The sequence below is a fragment of the Hippocampus comes genome, unplaced genomic scaffold (assembly GCF_001891065.2).
Source record: "Hippocampus comes isolate QL1 unplaced genomic scaffold, H_comes_QL1_v1.1 scaffold25, whole genome shotgun sequence".
NCBI classification, from domain to species: domain Eukaryota; kingdom Metazoa; phylum Chordata; class Actinopteri; order Syngnathiformes; family Syngnathidae; genus Hippocampus; species Hippocampus comes.
Window position 1 is genome coordinate 1,032,080 of NW_017804844.1, and position 22,009 is coordinate 1,054,088.

General features: G+C 47.9%; 1 protein-coding gene across 5 annotated transcripts; it reads left to right on the forward strand.

Moving 5' to 3' along the window:
- Positions 1 to 443: 443 nt before the first annotated feature.
- Positions 444 to 21,880, forward strand: dnajc13 (DnaJ heat shock protein family (Hsp40) member C13). Of its 5 annotated transcripts, XM_019875159.1 has the most exons (58): positions 444 to 641; positions 3,317 to 3,397; positions 4,047 to 4,122; positions 4,207 to 4,356; positions 4,448 to 4,489; positions 5,202 to 5,402; positions 5,484 to 5,690; positions 5,770 to 5,865; positions 5,979 to 6,070; positions 6,213 to 6,379; positions 6,880 to 6,959; positions 7,048 to 7,217; positions 7,318 to 7,350; positions 8,054 to 8,153; positions 8,234 to 8,341; positions 8,422 to 8,577; positions 8,901 to 8,957; positions 9,027 to 9,148; positions 9,220 to 9,295; positions 9,394 to 9,489; positions 9,571 to 9,711; positions 9,873 to 9,890; positions 10,553 to 10,635; positions 10,724 to 10,877; positions 10,995 to 11,098; positions 11,168 to 11,327; positions 11,409 to 11,471; positions 11,549 to 11,650; positions 11,732 to 11,836; positions 12,429 to 12,631; positions 12,718 to 12,802; positions 12,900 to 13,054; positions 13,146 to 13,191; positions 13,593 to 13,747; positions 13,821 to 14,022; positions 14,091 to 14,206; positions 14,292 to 14,370; positions 14,465 to 14,600; positions 14,858 to 15,042; positions 15,144 to 15,218; positions 15,303 to 15,422; positions 15,580 to 15,966; positions 16,041 to 16,154; positions 16,643 to 16,759; positions 16,918 to 17,095; positions 17,178 to 17,269; positions 17,341 to 17,440; positions 17,519 to 17,593; positions 17,809 to 17,921; positions 18,016 to 18,185; positions 18,270 to 18,312; positions 18,577 to 18,750; positions 18,836 to 19,015; positions 19,549 to 19,689; positions 19,760 to 19,903; positions 20,143 to 20,242; positions 20,443 to 20,547; positions 20,972 to 21,071. In XM_019875159.1, the coding sequence occupies exons 2-57, from the start codon at positions 3,330 to 3,332 to the stop codon at positions 20,496 to 20,498; spliced, it is 6,768 nt and encodes a 2,255-aa protein (XP_019730718.1). In that variant the 5' UTR covers positions 444 to 641; positions 3,317 to 3,329; the 3' UTR covers positions 20,499 to 20,547; positions 20,972 to 21,071. The 5 variants fall into 5 exon arrangements, with proteins under 5 accessions (XP_019730718.1, XP_019730691.1, XP_019730697.1 ...); XM_019875132.1 differs by lacking the exon at positions 20,443 to 20,547 and having other exon boundaries at positions 20,972 to 21,880; XM_019875138.1 differs by lacking the exon at positions 20,443 to 20,547 and having other exon boundaries at positions 9,876 to 9,890; positions 20,972 to 21,880.
- Positions 21,881 to 22,009: the final 129 nt, after the last annotated feature.

The window sequence follows — 22,009 nt, forward strand, 5'->3', positions numbered from 1 at the left end:
ATTTTGTTATATTTTTTTCATTTTTGTTTTTACCCTCATGGTTTGACCCACAAACTCATACCTCCACCCCAGTTTTTGGTAAAAAACGTATTGTGAATGTTTATCAGCGTTTCTTGGAGATTTTTTGGGGGTGGTTGAAGTGTTTATTTTTTGTTTATGTCCATTGCATTTCAATGGCCGTCACTAATACGCTAGTTGCTATTCGTGGGGGGCGCGGGGGGTGTCCCTGTCCTCCCGCGAATACCGTCTGTAGGTACAATTCACATTTCGACGATGAAACGTAAAGGCACGATCGAAGCCTTTACAACTGCTCCACAATCAGTTTCTTCCGTATTCCTCAATTTAAAAAGAGCCCATACGGAGTGAAAGCTGATCTGCAATCAGCTCGCGCCACTCTGCGCGTTCCGACAAGCCAATCAGCTGACCGCCGCATGACAGGCAGACTTGGCGCATGCGCACTGGCGCGTTCTGGCTCGGATGAATATGGCAGCGTCCTGAGCGCCGTTGTGGGGGGGGAAACGACGGCGTAACGCGAGCACCTTCGGCACCCGAGCGGCCACAGCGAGAGGCGGCAGCAGCACACCGAGGAGGGCGGGGGGCCAAGGGCCGGCTGGAATTCACACCCGCTCGTGATTTGACAGGTAAATGCTTCCTCATTCTTTGCCCCACTGTTGGAGACATCTCGCCCATGTAATTGGAACCCGCTGCTAATGCGACTAGCTTAGTGATGCGCGAGTTAGCCGCTAGTTTTAGCATCACAAGATGGGGCTCCAAACTCCGTTCGTGTTCGTAACATTCCCTCAAAACATCCTGTGCTTTGAAGTGGTCTCGTTTGGGTGACCGGCGATGTAGAAAGGCGACGGCGTCCAAACCGGACAGTCATGAGTCAAGCTCATCCTAGGCCGCTTTGCAGTGCAGCAGTCGAGTTAAGTGAAGTTGTCGACTGATAAGCCTGGTGACCAAACGCTTGTCACAAGGGAGCAAATTAAAGTTCGTTTCCCATGACGCAAAGAAGAAGCGCTCAAACTGTCAAAAGTGGTTCCGATGAGCTGCTACAGCCTTCCTCGGAGAACGACTGCTTCGTTAAATTGATGTATGACACCCAGAGACCTGATTAGTTAACAGCCAGCCTTAATTACTTCATCTTCCGTCTCATGGTTCAGAGTCAAATAACCCTTTGCATTGTGGCTCAGTTCCTCATCATCAAGTTTTGAATAATAAAAACCTGTATATGACAATTTTTTTCTCATGTATCTGTAACCTAAAACATAGCAATGTAAACACGAGGGCTGCAGACGTGATTAATCTGTTGATTATGTTTTCGTTTAGTCGACGAATCAGATGAAAACGTTTTCTTTCAAAAAAAAAAAAATGCATCCCCTTATTCCAAAACAGGACATTATTTCAAATAGACAGAGCAGAAAATGCATGAACAAAAATGGGTTCTGATTCAGGTACTGGTTTGCTCTGGAACTTGTCAGACAATTGAAAAGGATACGTTTGCCAATGGTTCTATTTTGATTCCATACCAGGACAGTCAGTGTGATTTCATGGAGGACTACAAAAATCGGACAATAAGTGGCTGAAACCAGAGGATTTAGAATAGATCGTTTCAGGATAACAATCCCTCTAAGCGAGATCAGCAGGAGCGCCACAAGGCCCTTTAAATGATCACGATTTACAAATTGTTCGATTCTTGACATGCAATTTTACGTTTTTTATTTTCTGTTTTATATATTTTTACCTAATGGGGTCCTTTATATCAAAAGAACATCTGGATAAATTGGCTGCTACGTCCAATTTGTTCCTGGCCCACTGTGCCATAATGGCCCTTGGCCAGGTTGAACCTTGCACCCTGGCTCTGCTCCAGCCGACCAAATATGAGCTCAAGATGCATACGAGGCACATTTCAAGAGTCGTCGGGCTCTTGAGTAATGTTTTGGTGGCACCTTTCAACAATGTGGATGCTTCTCATGAAATCAGCGATTAAATATGAGAAGGTGCTCAAGCTGTCCGGATGATCTTGGCGTGTAAATGTTGCTCTCTTCTTCCGATGGTCCATTAATACTTCGCTATTGATCCGCCTTCAGACAGGAAGCGGGAGCCGGCCCCGCAATGGCTTGTCACATGATCCGACATGGCCTTAATGTGAATTTGTATGCGTGAAGGTCCTCAAGCAAACTTTGGCACTGGCTTGTTCCGGTGTCCGTGTGTGATTGACTGGATTGTGAATCATTTCGTCAAAGTGCCCACTTTTCAGCAGCAGTCGTGCAGGCATTCTTCCATTTGGCCCGAGAGTAGCGGAAGGAAAGCTGGCGTCCGACTTTTCCCGGATTCTGGCAGAATGCTGACACAGGACCTCGCGCTCCACTTTTGTCACAGTGGAGCCGTCGATTGCTCAGGAAAGAAGAGACGGAAATTATTCCGCATCAGCTTGGATTTATTGGTACTAAATGGGGGAAAGTCGTTGAACAAACAATGTAAGTCTGGGTTGCAGGAAGGACCCAAATACGTATTTTTGTGGGGAAACCTCTGTCTTCGGGGTAAGGCATTTATTGACAGCCTCAATGTGCGGTTGCTCTATCACGAGTATCCCGACTCGTATATGTTTATATTCTCTTAGTGCAAAGTCTATTTTAATAAAAATCTGAATCCCAGGCAGGGGAAAACTGCATTTTAGGGGTAAGGCGTTTAATGGAGAGTCAACACATAATATGCTTTATTACTACTACTAATACTTGCCCAAATATTTTCTGTCATAATTTAATGCCTGAATCCTTTTTCTTTAAAGACCACTGTCAAAATCTTACGACAGTCACCACACAGTGGTTTTTATTTGAGGTGTGGTGTAGATTGTTTTTTTTTTTTTTTTTTTGTGGCTTCTTCCGCGTTATTAGAGGAAATACTGGCGTTTGAATCAATTTTTAGTTACCTATTATTAACCCCTGGCCTTCTAAATGCAATCAATACCCACGCTGGCTCTCCAGTCGTTTTTATCGACAGGTGATTGTTGTGTTCTTGACCCTTGACCCCTCCCCTTATTCTCCACTTATAATGCATTCTGAGTGGCCGGATTGATTTCAGTTCGACCAGCGGCGGAGACGCCGGTCGGACGACCTGTTAGTCCAGCAGAGGTTTTCCCATCGCGCCGCAGAATGTCGAAAGGCAGCGCGAAGCGTGTGCGCGTCGGCGCGATGCGAAGCCCGTCACGCCGATCCGCAGATGGCCGCACAACGTTCGGACTTTGTCGCCTGGCGAAAAAAATGAACGACTTGTTGTCCCTTCTCAACTTTCCGGCGTCTGCTTTGCTCCTTAGGTCCTGTGAAAAGATGAACGTCCTGAAAGACAACAAGGACCTGGCCTGCTACTACACCACCAAGCACTCGTGGAGGGGAAAGTAAGAGCTTAATTTATTGTTATTTTTTTTCCTTTGTCTCGATTGAAGATGGAAAAAAAAAGGGTCGCCCAGATGCAAGCCTTTGCATAATATTGAATGACAGAAGTCGTTCTGTCCCTCACGGGAAGTTGCTTAACTTGCTGCGTTATGAAACATCACAAGTGGAAGGAAAAGCTTTTTAAAAAAAAAAAAAAAAGGCGTGTGGAGTGAAATCTAAATCTTGGCCCGAAAGGAAACGTGAACCACGTACTGTCTCATAGTCAGCATGAATGCAACTGACGCGCTTCAGTTGTCCTTGACGCAGGCGTGATTTACGGCGACACTACGATGCGTCTTGACTTGTGCTGGTCAACTCTGTGAAGCCGAGACCTCCGATGTCAGCGTTTCACTCGGTTGGCGTGCTTAGAAGGAGCCGCTCTGCTTGCTGATGAACCAAACTCTACAAAAAAAAAAGTGACATTGGACTACTGATGTCACTTTTTTTTTTCTTTTGTCTCAGTGGATTTTTTTTTTTTGAAAGCTTCCCAACATATTTCTTAATGTGGCTTTAAATGGCATGCAGCGGTGGTTGAAACCAAGTCAACAAATAAGCACATCCTGTGGTTAAGGTCTACCTCCGCATCTGACCGAATATTTTGATGTGTTACAGGTACAAGCGCGTCTTCTCCGTCGGAACTCACGGCATCACCACGTACAACCCCACCACGCTCGAAGTCACAAATCAGGTTCGTGACAGCTCGACGGTAGAAGGCGGCGGCGCGCGAGTTCCAGATGGAAAAAATCCGTGATAGCTTTTAACCTTTGCGCAGTGGCCTTATGGAGACATTTGTGGAATCGGTCCGGTGGGGAAAGGCCAGGGAACGGAGTTCAGCCTCACGTTCCGAAAGGGCACCGGCAAGAAGTCGGAGACGCTCAAGTTCTCCACCGAGCATCGGACGGAGCTGCTCACAGAAGCTCTGGTGAGGGCCAAAGTGCTAACGTTTCCATCCAAAACGCCTTCCGTGAGATGATCGTTTTGTCCTCGCTCACCACGTTTTTGTTCATTCACAGAGATTCCGAACGGAATTTTCAGAAGGGAAAATAACCGGCAGGGTAAGTGCCAAAAGTACAAGAGTGTCCACTTATGAATATTGAGTAACTACATGTCTTCAGCAAACAAAGTTAATTACATCGGCTTTTGGTTGAGACATTCTAACCACTTTAAACGACCTGTTTGTGTTCTGTAATTTTCTGTCTCCACCCTGAAAAAAAAACGGAAAAATGTGTGCATTTCAACAGACACGTTTTTTTTGGGGGGAGGCATGTTGTTTAAGTGCGTCTGCTGATTTGTCGTCAGATTTATGGCTTGCAATGAGAGCCCTGTGTGTTGTTAGGATTGCTCGGATGTGTAAATGTGTGTGTAAATACTGTTTGTAGGCACCGCAGAGAGGGTCGCGCGCATGTTTTGATTCCATTTGAATATGGGAACCATCAGAATGACTTTGAGTAGCGCAGACCTCCGAAAAACACTTTCATCAGACTGAATTGAAAAAAAATTGTGGCTTTCCCCCTCCAGTTTTGTCAGTGGTGGTGATGTTTTGCAACTGTAAACGCAGGCAAGCGTTGTTGTTTTTTTACAGCAATGCCACCTGCTGGATCAGTTTGGTCATTGCACCTCTTGGGCCCAATCCAAGCGCATTATTTGTTCATGGATTATAAAAAAAGTGAAAAGAAAGCCCGACATCTGCATTTTTATCCTGAATTATGCTCACTAACACGCAGGACCGCCTTTTTCGCTCAATCTATTTCCTTCTACGTCCACCAGCGGTACAACTGCTACAAGCACCACTGGAGCGACACGCGCAAGCCCGTCAGCTTGGAGGTGACGCCGGGCGGCATCGACCAGATCGATCCGCACACCAATCGGGTGCTGTGCTCCTACGACTATCGCAACGTGGAGGGCTTCGTGGAGACCTCCGACTACCAGGGCGGCTTCTGCATCCTTTACGGCGGCTTCAGCCGGCTGGTGCGTACGCGATGAGAATCGCTTCATTTGTTCACGAACCCCAAAGCAGATGTCTTTTTAACGCCGCGCCTTGTGCCTCAGCATCTGTTTGCCTCCGAGCATCGGGACGACATCATCCGCAGCGCCATCGAGCACGCCGGCAACTTCATCGGCATCATGCTGCGGCTCAGGAAGGAGGCGCTCACCTTTGAGAGTTTTGTGACGGACCGGCTGGGGAAGTACAGCTCGGACGAGAGCATCACATCGCTGGCCGAGTTTGTGGTGCAGAAGATCACCCCGCGCCACTCGGTGAGGACGCCGCCCCTCATTGCTCCACCTGCTCATTTCATCTTCTTGACTAAAGCGGAGCCTTCTCTCTCTTTTCCAGGAGCCTGTGAAACGAATCTTAGCGCTGACCGAGACGTGTTTGGTGGAGAGGGATCCAGCTTCCTACAACATCGTCACCATCAAACCGTTTGGCGAGGTCCGCTCACAGCATTCGTGTCACCTTGCTTCCTTGTCCGCAATTGTTTGACGTTTGAGATGTGGAGTGAGGAGACTTAAATCTGTGAGATTCTCTCTCCGCTCTCCCGACAGGTGTTTGCGCTCATCTGCGACGTCGACAATCCTCAGGTGTTTACAGTCGAGTTCATCCGAGGCCAGATCAGAAAGTTCTCCTCCACAGAACGGTACGCGCACTTTGTATAGCGCTTGTCCGCTATAAAGATACCATACACGTTTTGTGATTTGACTCAACCGAGTTGAACCCGTCGGTCAAGATGTGCGTTTCATTGACTTAGCTCATGGCCTCCCCCCCCCATGCGCTTGCAGGGACTCCCTGCTGGCCAGCCTGCTGGACGGCGTGCGCGCGTCGGGCAACAGGGACGTGTGCGTCAAGATGGCGCCCACGCGGCGCGGCCAGCGATGGGGCCTCCTGAGCATGCCCGTGGATGAGGAGGTGGAGAGTCTGCACCTCAAGTTCTTGGCCGCGCCGCCGAGTGAGTCGCCGCTCGTGGCATTCATGAACCCCTTCAATTGCTTGCGTCAGGATGAAACACTGCCAAATGTTTGTGTGTTAACCGTGTTGTTTAATTTCAGTTTCGAGATTTTGTCAATATATTTAACTTTCATCTTATTTTGCATGAAAAATGCACCAGTTTGAAAATCATGATTTTATTTTAATTTTTAAAAAAATCTAATTCTTGTTTGAAATAACTAAAAACAATTGCATTGTATGATAACTATTTACAATAATTAAATACTGTCTTGATCCATGGACACGTTTGCACATTTAAAAATAATATAAAAAAAATAAGAATGTAAAAGCAAAAAATCAGCGGAAAATTTTGATGCTACATTTTTCTTGTACATTTTAGTTTTTCTTTCTTCTAGATTTTTAAACTCAACATCATAAGATGGATGAATCAGGAAAGCTTCATGGCGATTTATTTTTTTTTTTTCCTTTTTCAATCCACCGACTTTTTCTTTTATTTCTCAGACGGACACTTTGCCGACGCAGTATACCGATTCAACGCCAACATCTCCTACAGTGGCGTGTTGCACGCAGTAACACAAGACGTGAGTACCTTTTAAGAAGCGTGCCTGCGTCCACACGGGCGGAAGTAGCTCACCATTTTGTTTTTTTGTTTCTTTTTGTCTTCTCAAGGGTCTGTTCTCCGAGAACAAAGAGAAGCTCATCAACAACGCCGTCCTGGCTCTCCTGTCGCAGGACGCCGAGCTGCCCGCTCTCAACGCCGAGCTGGAGAGCCACTTCCAGGCGATCCGCCGCCTGGTGGCCTCCAAGGCCGGCTTCCAGGCCTTCACTCAGCTGCCAAAGTAAGAGCCGCCGCCGCCGCCTTCACAGTGGCGCACCCGGTGCATGCCTTGTCCAGTCAAGACTCAGCTGCGAGTAACGGGCATGCTCTGTCATCCCAAGGTCTGGTCAAGGGTCTGGACTCACAGACGGAACGTAAATATGAAATCCATACATCTCAGTCTGCCCGGCGTCTGGCTCGCTTTCCCGCCTGCACTCCTTTTACTTTCACACTGTCTGTTTATTGATTTTATTTTATTTTTTGCATCTCTTTGCCAGATTCTTCTCTGCCCAGTCTCGCTTTGTCTTCTTCGGTTGTTTGTCCTCAGTCTTTTTGTATTTTGCGTCGTTCTGGGCCAACTGAGATGTATGACAGGAAAAAGTGTCTTCCTTAGCTTTTTAATATGTTGGAAATGCTGACAAAAGTTTCCCCCCCTTCTGTAACCGCAATTTTAAAGGGGACAGTATTTCTTTCACCAAATAAAAAAAGATCAGAACTTTTACAAATCTTCAGAGGATCTGGAATTATCTGAGATTATCCGCCACATGACATTGGCCTGTTTTGAGGGGGCGACCCTGTTGTTTGCGAAATCAGCCGCGGTTAGCCCCTCCCCATTCTACTGCTAGCAACACAGATTTTTTTACCATGACGACGAGGGGCAGCGAAGCAAGCGGCTTCTGCTCGGTGTCGCCAATTTAGCGACTTTCAAAGCTATTAAAAATGACATAACACGTCCCCTTTAATCCACGAGTATCATCACCAAAAGCCTAAATCCACACCCAAACCAGTTTTCGGCACCCCATCATTTGTCCAACGTCTCGTCGGATCTGACGTGAAGTGCATTGTGATGTTTTTCAGGTTCCGAGAGAAATTAGGAGTCAAGACGGTGAAAGCTTTAAAGAGGAACAACAACGGTGTGACGCACGCTGCTATTGACATGCTTTGCGCCCTGATGTGTGTAAGTAGCGTTTTGGTCGCCTTTGCGTACGCGGCCGCGCAAGTACAAACCAAAGACCGCTTCCCTCGTCTTTCACTCAGCCCATGCACGACGACTACGACCTGAGGCAGGAGCAGCTCAACAAGGCGTCTCTGTTGTCATCCAAGAAGTTCCTGGAAAACCTGCTTGAAAAATTCATTACCAATGTGGTATGTCCGTTTTATGATGACGGTCAAAATGGCGCATTGTTTTTATTCCATTGACTATTTTTGTCCCCCCCCTCCCCCAGGACCAAGGAACGGGGGCTTTGGTCATCAGTTCCCTGCTGGATTTTTTAACATTCGCCCTGTGCGCCCCCTACAGCGAGACCACTGAGGGCCAGCAGTTCGACATGCTGCTGGAGATGGTGGCCGCCAACGGACGCACGCTCTTCAAACTCTTCCAGGTCGCCATCGGGTTCATTGGTGACCTCTGCCAAGTGTTTCTTTACGCAAAGTGGATTTTTGAAATGCGATTATGTTTCAGGGTAGCTATGTAGCGAAGAAATGCTCTTTCGATAATGAGTAAAATGATTAATCATGTTTTAAAGTACCTCAGTATTTTGGGGAATATTGTGAGAGTGCCTAGTATCTTGTTTTTAACACCATAACGTTTCACAACAGATGATCACAAAAAATACCTGCTGTAAAATTTTGAAATGAAACAATTCCGAATGATTTTAGGTTGATTGTTTCCTTTTTAAAAAATATATATACATTTTCTTTGTAGCATCCCTCCATGGCCATCGTGAAGGGAGCTGGACTGGTGATGAAGGCCATCATTGAGGTAACGCACTGTCAATTGGTTTGATTGCTTCGCGGACGAGGTCACGCTCTCATTTTTTTCCAACCAAAGGAAGGAGATAAGGAAATCGCCACCAAAATGCAAGAACTGGCTTTGAGCGAGGGAGCCCTGCCTCGCCACCTGCACACCTCCTTGTTCACCATCAGCGCCGACCAAAGGATGCTCACCAACAGGTCGTAGAGAGCGCCGTAAGCGACGAAGCAGGGCCCAAATTGAACACGTCTCCTGTCTTTGCTCCATTTAGACAGCTCAGCCGTCACCTGGTGGGACTGTGGACCGCCGAAAACCCCGTCGCCATGAGCCTCCTGAAGAGAATTTTGGTAACGTTTTGAATCACTTTTTTTTTGGGGCTGATTTTGTCATTCCCAACTCCGCAAGTTGGATTCAGCAGCTGATCACCCTCATGTTCACTTCGTAGCCGACGGGCCTGCTTGCTTACATGGATAGTCCTGATCCGGTACCGGAGAAAGACGTGGATCGAATGCACGTCCGAGATAACTTAAAAATTGCCACGGTGAGTGTGACGACCACCTCGCACATGACATCACAATCCACCCGCCCTCTTTTCGGAATTCTGTTTTTCCTCCCGGCGTAGGACCTACTCAACCGCAACAAGGTGCCGGAGTGGCAGCGGATAGCTGGCAAAGCAGCCAAAGAGGTGGAGAAGTTTGCCAAGGAGAAGGCGGATCTGGTCCTCATGCACTGGAGAGACAAGATGGGCATCGCTCAGAAGGAGGTTAGGAGGATTGTACTTGTCGGTTTGTGGCTGAACCTCAGCGCTCTTGAACAGCAACCCACATGGGGGGTGGGGGGGAGCCACTATCTTGTTGTGTTTAGTGCACCGAACAATAATCGCTCTGTTGTCTCCACCCCTCCCCTCTGCTGTCAAACTTGTAGCAGGACAGAAATAATCTGGTGAGTAAGTCCTGGCCGACGGGATCGTTGCCCTTTTCTGCTATGTTGTCCCTCGTGTGCTGTTCGTGGCTTCCTTCCTCTCGTTTAAAAAAAAAAAAAAAAAAAAGCATCTTCAAGGCGACAAACTTTTTTTATATATTTTTTTGCAGTCCGTTCATTCTCGTTTATCACAGGGGTTATTTTTGACTTTGACATCATCAGGTGTGACAATGTGCTTTGTGTTGACTGCGTTGTTAAAGTGATTGAAAGCGCACCAGCGGTTGTGTGGATCCTGTGGGGGGATTCCAGTTGGTTGCAACGGGCGCTGGAAGGCTGAATTAAATTCGTTCATGATGGTGACTGTCGACACGCGGTCAGACAGTTGTACTTTGCATTCGAGTTCTGGAACATGTCCACAGCTGGAAGGGTTCACTGTACAGAGATTTTTTTGAGAGTTTGCGTTTTTTTACTTTTGTTTGCACATTGCTGGTTGTGTTTTTGGTGTCCTTTTGTCTTTTCCTTCACTCTGATGCCGCCATCTCAAAAATGTCTCTCCCCGCCGTGCAAGTTTTCCATCCATGCTTGTACAGTCAACGCTTTTCTTCGGCGCCATTTGTTGGAACCGGATACATTTTCAATGCTGAACAGTCACAATATATTTTTTTTTCCGCATTCAATTGCAGAACGCCAATCAAAAGCCAGTCATCCTGAGAAAGCGACGACAGCGGATCAAGATCGAAGCCAACTGGGAGCTTTTTTACTACAGGTAGGCGGAGCTGTCTGCACCAAGAACTCTTTGAGTCGACTTATTTACGAAGGAACTGCATGATGATGAGTCGTGTTGTCCATTCCAGATTCCAGCTTGACCACGCACGCTCGAACCTCATCTGGAATCTGAAGACCAGGGAGGAGCTGCGGGACGCGCTGGAAGGGGAGATGCGTGCCTTCAACGTGGACCGCGAGCTGGGCAACGCCGCCGTCATCTCCTGGAACCACCAGGAGTTCGAGGTTCATAACCAGCCTGGAGTTATTTTTTTTTTTATTTTTATTTTTTGGATTACATATGAGCTTTTCTAGAGTTTGCTTTCAAGTTAACAGAGCAAACTTGTCATAATGTGCTGACAGGTGAAATACGAGTGCCTTTCCGATGAGATCAAGATTGGTGACTATTACTTGCGCCTCTTGCTGGAGGAGGATGAAAATGCCGAATCGAGTGCCATCAAAAGATCGTAAGCAAACGAGCGGTGACGTTTCTGCTCCTTATTGTCAAAGGGTGACCGTTGTGCGTCTTATTCTAGGTACGAGTTCTTCAACGAGCTCTACCATCGCTTCCTGCTCACGCCCAAAGTCGCCATGAAGTGCCTGTGTCTCCAGGCGCTCACCATCGTGTACGGCAAGTGCTTCGAAGAGATCGGGCCCTTCACAGATACCAAATACATCGTGGGCATGCTGGACCGCGTGAGTCAGGCCACCGAGCGGCCCGAGAGGCTTGCTTTTGTGATGCCGCGTTTGCCTGAAATTGAAATTGGCTCTTTGCAGTGTACAGACAAGCTGGAAAGGGACAGACTCATCCTCTTCTTGAACAAGCTGATCCTCAACAGGGTAAGCGACTTAAAGATGTGAACTCTCTCTCTCTCCGCAAGAACGTTTACCGAACCGCACGTTTTCCTCTGCTGCAGAAAAACGTGAAAGACATAATGGACTCAAATGGGGTGCGCATCCTGGTGGACCTGCTCACCTTGGCTCATCTGCATACCAGCAGAGCTACGGTGCCGCTCCAGGTAAACATGTTTGGCCATGATTTCCTACTGAAATGTGTTTTACTGCGGAGTCGATGAGGTTGTGTCCTGAATTTTCCCCAGAGCAACGTCTTGGAAGCGGCGCCTGACATGAAGCGGGAGAGTGAGAAGGAATGGTACTTTGGGAATGCAGACAAGGAAAGAAGAGGACCTTTCAGTTTTGAGGAGGTATGGATTCGTTTTTACCCGGAGACATTTTGAATTGATTTCACAATTTGTCTGAACACCTCATGGAGCAATTAGGTTGAAACTAACCCATTTTAGAAAAAAAAATAATAAAAAAACTTTACTCTCCTTCGCTGACACCCATGTCACTCACCAGCCTTTCTTGCCATACACTCTGATTGAGATCCTCCATCGAACACATGACCAAAGACAAATGTCCCCCTGCCCTCCACCGCCACGTTAAGAATCACACAGAGGAATCGTGTTTGTGCCACTCATCAGAAGCTGACACTAATCGGATTATCCTACAAGGCTCAATGCAGCTCTGCTTACCTTATGATTGTAATGCTGTGCTTTTGACAGTGCAGTCACTTGAAAGTGGCTTGGATCTTTTTCCTGTCTAGCTGCCAAGTCAGGGGCACAAAAAGGTGATGATGGGATGATGTAAATTAGCCAAACTGACATCACAATTCCGAACGACCCACTCAGACACATTATAACACATCACTATTCCTAATCAAATTCACAGGGAATGTGTTTCCCTATTCTGAGATACTTTTTCATGACATCGTTTTTCCATGCGACATGATTTCAGATGCAAGAGTTTTGGACCACGGGCGCCCTGTCGGCCAAGACGCGCTGCTGGGCCCAGGGCATGGACGGATGGCGCCCCCTGCAGGCCATCCCGCAGCTGAAGTGGTGCCTGCTGGCCACAGGGCAGGCGGTGATGAACGAGACGGACTTGGCGACACTCATCCTCAACATGCTCATCACCATGTGCTCCTACTACCCCAGCAGGTCTATAGAGCTTTCTGGATGTATCATTATGATAGTAATTCATAACCATGGAGAGTATTGAGTTTTGTTTTGTTTGTTCCCCCCAGGGATCAAGATAACTCCATTATTCGCCCATTACCAAAGATCAAGAGGATGATAAGTGACAGCGCTTGCCTCCCTCACATTGTTCAGGTATAATGTGAATCATTGAGTAGACGCGTTTAGCTTTCCGAATTCTACTGTATTTTTTTTAATCCCCTCTCCTGATTTATTATTGTTATTTTTTTAGCTCCTCTTGACATTTGACCCCATCCTGGTGGAAAAGGTGGCCAATGTGCTGTACCTGGTGATGCAGGACAACCCCAACTTGCAGCGACTCTACTTGACAGGAGTCTTCTTTTTCATCATGATGTACACGGGCTCCAACGTGCTTCCTGTTGCGAGGTGCAAAATGCGCTTTTGTTTATCTGCTTCGACGTTGTATTGCTTTTGGAGCAATTAAGCATGATGTGAAACTTTTGTTTGTTTTTTTTAGGTTCCTGAAGTACACTCACTTGAAACAAGCCTTTAAATCAGAAGAGGTAAAAGATGTCTTATTTTTAGAATACAGTGAACCTTTGCTGTTGGCGTAGATTTGCCTGTATTGTTTTTTTAAAGCCTAAATAATTATGATCTCAAGACATTTGCACACATGCAGGCAGAACATACAATACTTAACAACATAACATATATTCTTTATCCTCTGCTAAAAACGACAAATATTGCTGCAACTTAGTTGCAGTGCTCTTCTTCTGTCTTTCATCATCAAATGCATGTCCATGTCTCCATATTAGACTGCCCTCTGCTGGCTAATGCGTACACCCAACACTTAATGCCGTTTGAATTCATGCATGAAATCATCATGCACATGTTGAACATTGAAAACATTTGAGTTTCGGAAATCGAACCGATCTTTGGAAATGACGCCTGCCTGTGTCGTAAGTCCAAAGGCCAGGACATTGTGCAGCGCAGCGTTCTTGGCGCGGCCCTTCCCGAAGCCATGGTGTGCTACCTGGAGAACTACGAGGCCGAGCGCTTCTCGGAGATCTTCCTCGGAGAATTCGACACCCCGGAGGCCATCTGGAGCTGTGAGATGAGGTCGGAAGCAAGTCTCCTCGATTTAAGGTGCGTTGACCGAGGCTCCCTACTTTGACCATCTCTTGTCTTTCAGGCGCATGATGATCGAGAAGATCGCCGCCCATATTGCCGACTTCAGCCCCAGGCTGCAGAGCAACACGCGCGCCCTCTACCAGTACTGCCCCATCCCTATCATCAGCTTCCCCCAGCTGGACAACGAGCTCTTCTGCAACATCTACTACCTCAGACACCTGTGTGACACCATCCACTTCCCCAACTGGCCTATTCGAGATGCTGTATGTATACCTGGAGTTGATGCTATGTTTTAAGCGAATCACTTATTTCAACTTTGTTAACCTCTTAGGTGAAGCTGCTTAAGGACACCCTCGAAGCATGGAAGAGGGAGGTGGAGAAGAAGCCTCCCTCCATGTCAATAGATGATGCTTACGAAGTCCTTAACCTCCCCAAAGGACAAGGGATGTGAGTCTGCTTCCTTCACTCTCAAACATGTGGTAGTCTTGGACCGCCACTCCATTGCCTTATGGCCTTTTTTTTTTTTTTAAAGGCACGAAGAGAGCAAGATCAGAAAAGCTTACTTCAGGCTGGCCCAAAAGTACCATCCAGACAAGAACCCGGATGGCAGGGTGTGTTTTTTGTTTTTGTTCTTCCGCCTCTCACACACTCCGCTCACTGTTGCTGTTTAATCCCCACATGTTTTTTTCCCCCGCACTCTTTCAGGAAATGTTTGAGAAAGTCAACAAGGCGTACGAGTTCCTTTGCACAAAATCGGCACGGGTCCTTGATGGGCCCGACCCGGAAAACATTATCCTGATCCTCAAGACCCAAAGCATCCTTTTCAACCGGCACAAAGATGGTATGCACACAGAGACCAGCAACACAGGAGGGAGGAGAAGTGGCAGGAAAATAGGCCAAAGAGCAGATGTCCGAGCGTGAGGCAGGGCATTAGACTAGTTGCATCGCAGGTGTAGCAGTAAGTCTTAAAAAAAAAAAGCGTTCAGCAAGTGTTAAAACGGAGCATACTGTGTTTGTAATTCTTGATCCTAGCACCTTTGAACACCTTCATTGAGGCAATCACTACACTCGTGTGAATGTGTTCTCTTTTCCAAATAGAGCTTGAGCCCTACAAGTACGCTGGCTACCCCATGCTCATCAAAACCATCACCATGGAGACCCAAGACGACCACCTCTTCTCCAAGACCTCCCCTCTCCTGCCAGCCGCCGCTGAACTCGCCTTCCACACCGTCAACTGCTCGGCACTCAACGCCGAGGAGCTGCGGCGCGAGAATGGAATTGAGGTTGCTTTATTTTCTGATTTTCATTGTTTTTTTTTTTTTAAGCGCGTCCAACCTGTAGAGCCATGAAGGATTGTGATCGTGCACTGTGGAAAAATCCTCAGGTGTTGCTGGAGGCACTTTCCCGCTGCGTCTCCGTGTTGACTGCATCCAGCAAGGCCGATGACATGGCCGTTCAGGTACGCAACCCTGGACCCGTCTTGCCTTGTTGCCCGTTTACGAAGAACCCAGCTCAATAAAATGGACTCCGTAATATGTCTCAGGTGTGCGGGCACATCTGCAAGTGCTACAGCGTGGCCGCGCAGTTTGAGGAATGCCGAGAAAAGATGATCGAGCTGCCCTATATCATCAGAGACCTCTGTCACATCTTATACTATGGAAAGGTTAGCACTCAAAATCGCAATTTGGACGGAATCTGCCTGTCCATCAAAAGACTGGTATTTGGAATACATGTCCAAGGCAGTGAATGTTGTGAATGAGCAACGGTTTACTGTCTTCCAAAAAGAGACTTGTTGTGTGTTCTGGTCGTCCTCCCGTCAGGGTCTCCCCAAAACCGCAGCCCTGGCGGTGCAATGCGTCAGCTCCTTCGCGGTGGACTTCTTCCTGCAGACGCAATTGTATCACGCCGGCGTGCTCTGGCACTTGCTGGTGCACCTCTTCAACTACGACTACACGCTGGAGGAGAGCGGCGTCCAGACCAGCCAGGACACCAACCAGCAGGAGGTGGCCAACCACCTGGCCAAGCTCAGCCTGGTGTCCCTCAGCCGCCTGGGCGGCTACCTGCCGATGCCGCACGGCGGCAACCCCGCGCCCGAGACCAACGGCGTGGAAAGCACCCCTCCTGAGAACCCCAGCATCCGCAAGAGCCTGGCCGCCATGCTGACGCCGTACATCTCCAGGAAACTGGGGATGGGATCTTCTGCGGAGGTTGGTTGAACCGGCGGACGAGCGGCGCCGCTGCGCGCAGGACACCCAAACTGAGTTTTGTTTGGTCCTCGAAGGTCTTGAAACTGATGAACAGCAACACGGAGAACCCCTACCTCATCTGGAACAACGGGACAAGAGCCGAGCTGTTGGAGTTTCTGGAGGGTCAACAAGAGGGGAACATTAAAAGAGTAAGAATGACACTGGCGGTGCCTTGCAAGTGACGTATCTAAGTTGGCCAGCACGGCGAAACGGTGGTTAGCTCGCCTGCATCACAGTTTCCATGTTTTCTCTGAGAGGATCTGCTGTGGGTCAGCAGTGGTAGAAAAAGACAGCGTGAGGAAGGAGAAACAGAAGCCAGGCAGGCAGAAAAAGCAGAGACAGAACAAGGCGAGACAGGAGACGACTCAGAGGGAGAAGAAGTTGACGTTTTAATGTTTCATAAAAAGCCAAATCGAGCTGACCCGAAAGTTGTGGTGGGTTCTTGGCATTCAAGACAAATGACAGTTTCATCTTGTATGACGTGTGTGCAGGTAGGCATTTTTTTTTAAACAATTCATGATTGATTTCCAATAAAAATTCTCAAATGTCTTTTTTTAGTGTGATGTATTTGTCCCCTACGAGAAAATGGATTGGCTATCTTACCGCACCTAATCTCCCTTTCGTTCTCACTGGGCAGGGGGAGAACGATGAGAGCTTTGGCGCGGAATTCGCATTCAGCGAGCACAGCAAAGAGCTGATTGTCGGGGAGATCTTTGTGCGCGTTTACAACGAACAACCAACTTTCCCACTTGAGGTAAGCTCTTCCAAGTACAGTTGCAGGTTTATTTATTTATTTATTTTCATAGCGTCCATTGGATGACTTAGATGAGACAGGGCCGCCCCCTGAAAATGTACATTTCTTTAAGAAGCCAAGTCACATGTTTTTGCGTCTGTTTTCCTTCTCGCATGCAGTATCCCAAAGCGTTTGCGGCGAGCCTGCTGGACTACGTCGGCTCGCAAGCGCAGTACCTGCACACGCTGCTGGCCATGAGCCAGAGCAACAAGGTGGAGTCCCAGCAGCACGCCGGGCGTCTCCGCTTCGCCGAGATGGCTCTGGAGGCTCTGCGCAACGTCATCAAGAACAACCCCGGTGAGACGCCGCCCGTGTCTTGTCGCTGACTTCTCAGCTGATACGAATGACGTTATTTGCCCCGACCCTTTCGTCATTCCAGGCTCTGAGACGGAGTGCATCGGCCACTTCAAGCTGCTCTTCTCCCTGCTACGGGTTCACGGCGCCGGCAGGGTGCAGCAGCTTGTCCTCGAGGTACAAAAACATCCCCTAACGTAATCGTCAAGTACCTTGGGTATCGCTTCATTCAAGTGGTTTCCCCGCAGGTTGTCAACACGGTGACGTCGAATCAAGAATGTGTGAGCAACATTGCCGAGTCGCTGGTGCTGTCCAACCTTCTCTTGCTGCTGCACTCCCTTCCATCAAGTAAAGAATAAGAACCCTGAGAAAAATGTCCTTTTTGTTGATTTTTGGGGTCCTCATTGTCAACGTGTGTTCTTCTAGGCAGGCAAATGGTGTTGGAAACGCTCCATGCCTTGACATCCAACACCAAAATAGTCAAAGAGGCAATGGCAAAAGGTTTGTGTCCACCTTTTTTTTCTCAGATTGCTCAAAATCATTTTCTTGCCAACCTTTTCGAAGCCGAGGCAAAGATTTTACATTCAAAAAAGTTTCTTCGGTCTTTTTCTGTATTGTTTCTGATGCCATCTAGTAGAAGAGCATTGAAGTGTACTGCCTGTCAATCAACTCTTCTGCAATTGGTCACGCTAATGAGTTTTCTTTTCTTCCAACAGGGGCTCTCATCTACTTGCTCGATCTCTTCTGTAACTGCACTCACCCTCAGGTTCGCACACAGACAGCTGAGCTCTTCTCCAAAATGACTTCGGACAAGCTGGTCGGGCCCAAGGTGGGTGTCGCAAACCTGCTTGGTTGACAGAATCCACCCGCGTGAAATTATTTCATTTCCATTCCTTCCTTTCTTTCTTTCTTTCATCTGCCAGGTTCGCCTGACGCTGATCCGCTTCCTCCCGAGCGTGTTCATGGACGCCATGCGGGACAACGCCGAGGCGGCGGTGCACATCTTCGAGGGAACGCACGAGAATCCCGAGCTCATCTGGAACGACAGCTCTCGGGAGACGGTGTCCACCACCGTGCGGGAGATGATGCTCGAGTAAGTCCCCCAAGTTAAAGAGTGAAGGTCTGGAAAGACAGAAAAAGCCAAAGAGTGCAATGCTGTTTTTTTTTTCTTTCCCAGGCACTTTAAACAGCAGAAAGATAATCCTGACGTCAACTGGAAAGTAAGTTTTCGAAAACGGGGTACGCACATACTGATAATCGACCCACCGCCAAATTGGGCCGAGCCACTGTCGGCGTCACGTGACCTAGAACGATAGCCAATCAGAAGCTGGCGCTGTTGCCGGGCAAATAGTGACCAGGAGATGAGTTTCCAGCTACAATCTAGTTAACAAACAAGCTAATAATTAACTGCCATTGGTTCTCCAACTGCTACTACGACTACAATAACTGTTATCACTATGATGACCTTGCGTGTTTGTGCTCAGCTGCCAGAGGACTTCACTGTGGCCTACGGAGCCGGCCAGGGCGAACTGGAAGTGGGCGGAGTCTTCTTGCGTATATTTATCGCGCAGCCAGGCTGGGTGTTGCGCAAGCCTCGAGACTTCCTGGTGTCGCTCCTGGAGACCCTGACGGAGTTACTGGAGAAGAACAATCCCAATGTGAGTTGGACACGGGATTTCTGTTGTAGGAATAAAATAAAACGACACCAGTTTTTTGTGCTCATTGTTGAAATGTGGTTTTTAGGGGGAGGCGCTGGAGACGGTCACCACGGCAGCGGTGTGTCTGTTCAGCACGCAGGCGCAGCTGGCCGATCAGGTTCCGCCTCTTGGTCACTTGCCTCGCATCTTAGCCGCACTCAACCACAAGAACAACGCCATTCCCAAGAGCTCCATCCGCCTCATCCACGCGCTCTCGGATAACGAGGTAAACGGCTCCCTCTCGTTAAACGCATGTCAAACCTCGCCATTTACACTGGTTTGGGACCAAGAGCTAAAGAAAAATAGTGACAACAACAAAAAAATGTGAAAACTTTATACCCTAAATGTACCCCAAACTATGATTGAAAAAAAGTCTGCTAGCTAAATGCTAACACACAACGCAAACCGCAGCAGACTGGCTAACAAAACTAGCATCAGTGTTGCGATGTTATTTAAGCAATGGCTAATTTGAACACAAATGGTGCAACAATGCACATAAACAGAAAAAACAAGACTCACATGCATGTTTTTTTTTATCCTCCTCAAAAAAATACCGAAAATTACTCTAGCTTAGCGTGTACTTGCGATGTCTACACTGTTCCCTGGTGAAATCATGATCCACAGAGCAGTACTCAAGACGTCACTGTATGTAGATAGGCGCACATACTTCGAAGTTATCATTTGGTGATTCACAATCTGACCAAGGTTCACTCGACCCAATTATTTTTGGTTGCGCTACTTGATGATGTGTTTTTGTAGCTCTGCGTACGCTCCATGTCTGCGCTGGAGGCCATCGCCCCGCTGATGACCGGAATGAAAGTCCGCACCGATATGGCGGGGCTGGCCTGCGAGGCGCTGAACCGCATGTTCCAGAAGGAGCAGACGGAACTGGTGGCTCAGGTAAACGACACTTGGCCGCATCGCATTGGGGAACACGTTTGGCTGAAATGAAGTGGTTCCCGCTGCTCAGGCTCTCAGAGCGGACCTGGTTCCGTACCTTCTGAGGCTCTTGGAAGGAATTGGACTGGAGAACCTGGACAACCCGTCGGCCACCAAGGCCCAGATTGTGAAAGCGCTCAAGTCCATGACGCGCAGTCTGCAGTATGGAGAACAGGTCTGAGGCTTTAGCTCTGCATGTTAAACTTTTGGTTGCTTCATTAAATTGATGACTTGTTCCAGTTCCATGTCCTTCTTATTCCACCATACAACATTGATCAGAGTAACTGTTGTGCTGGCACATATGAATTCTTGCTCTGAAGATTTTGCTGTTTAGTCCCCCTCTAAGGTGTAGTGTTAAAGGGCCACATTATTTCTAAAACAGACAATGTCATCGATTTTTTTTTTTTTTAACAGGTGAACGAGATCCTGGCCAAGTCCTCCGTGTGGAGTGCCTTCAAGGACCAGAAACACGATCTCTTCATTAATGAGTCTCAGACCGCAGGCTACCTGACAGGTAGAGTATTTTCCCGTCATTCGCTCTGCTTGTCATTGCCTGCAAAAGTAGCTGGCACATTCTGACGTCTTTATTCTAAACACACACGCCTTGGTGTTGAGTGCAAACCCCCCCCCCCCACTGCCAAATCCCTCAATTTCCTGCCTCTGCCTTTTCCCGTTCTCTCTTTTCTGTCCTCCTCCTACTCGTTTGCTCCTCAGGGGTTTCCACTCCCTCTCTCCTGGCCGCCAGCAGCCCACTGCGAGGGGGGCTCTAGACTCCCCGGCTGGGCCCTCAGAGCCCTTCTCTCTGTTGCACTAATGCAGGTAGACTCGGACCTCCTAATGGCCCCCACGTTGCCTGTTCACCACTCCATTCCATTCCTTGTCTTGCCACCTCGGCGCCTCCTTGCCAATCCTCGTTCCACCACATTTAACATGGATCACAGCCTGAACAACAACACTGAAAATATGTCTGCTTAAAGCCTCTCGTGACTGCAGGATCGCCAACTTAGTGGCGCGATGCTAATAGGCTTGTGGATAACACAGACCACCAGTTGAGGTCGTCCAATATGTAGGCTCTAAGAACATGCAAATAAGATGGTTTTGGACGAGAATAGCGATTAGCTCTGTCAGCTTCAGTTATTCCAACGCTCATCGTCTGATAGTCGGTACTGTGTCCCATGTGCTCAGAAGACCCAATTATGATAATAGTTGTTGTATCTCTGCCCTATCGTACCAACTCCCCCAGGGCCAGGAGTAGCCGGTTACCTCACGGCAGCAGGAAGCGGCACCACCGTACTGCCCAGCGGCCCACCCCCGGTGGACAGCGACCACGCCGATCAGGGCTGACGGGGAGGACGGGCACTCGCAACAGCCACAGTCAGGCTCAGGCACCCAGGCTGGCCTGTTTGGCCCCCCCTCACCCGACAACGCACGAGGGGGATGCAGATGGGGAGGAGAATGTCGGTGACTCCTCCCCGTATCCCCACCTACCCTCTCCGACCGGCACCTCGTAAATTGTTTGAAATTGGTCTTAACAGATGGGCCACGTTTTGTTTCCGTGATACACCTTTCTTCCGATGAAAAGCAGAAGCGTTTACTTTTTGTATGAAGATATTTTTTACTGTCGATTTCCTTCTGTTTTTCCCACGGGAAAACTATCGGAAGACTGTTATTCTTAGTTGATTGAGTCTCTTCTCCTTTTCCCTTGTCCTCTTGCAATGTCCTGATTGGCTCCGCTGGCCCCCCTCAAAGTTGTCGGCCTCAATTTTGGAGTTTTACGATAGGAAATTGCAAATGAGATTTCTCCTCCTTTCAACTAAAGGATCTGTAGATGCCGCCTTTTTGATCTCTATTCCTACATCATTCCATGGCTGCCCCCGTAATTTTATGAAAAAAAAAATCCCCTTTCCAAGAATGAAAAAACAAGCACTAGAATATTTATAAGTAAATAACAACTTTAACCTGAAATGAGCTTCTGCTGTGTCGACAGAACGAATGATGTTTGATTCTGTGTGAAAGACCAGTGCAGTTTGTGACATGTTCGATGTAATATTGCGTATATAAACTTTCTATATTGAATGTACATTAAAACAACAAATCAGTCGCACTTGTACATAAAATTTTAAGAATAAAAGGGAACCCACAGTGTTGCTCATTGGTCTTAAGTGTTTCCATATGTTCAACATGTGACTGTTATGTGAACAAAAATGTTGCTTTATTTGCACAGGCTTACTGGTTTTCATTTGATCGCTTTGTTTACGATCTACAAGTTTTTAACTAATTA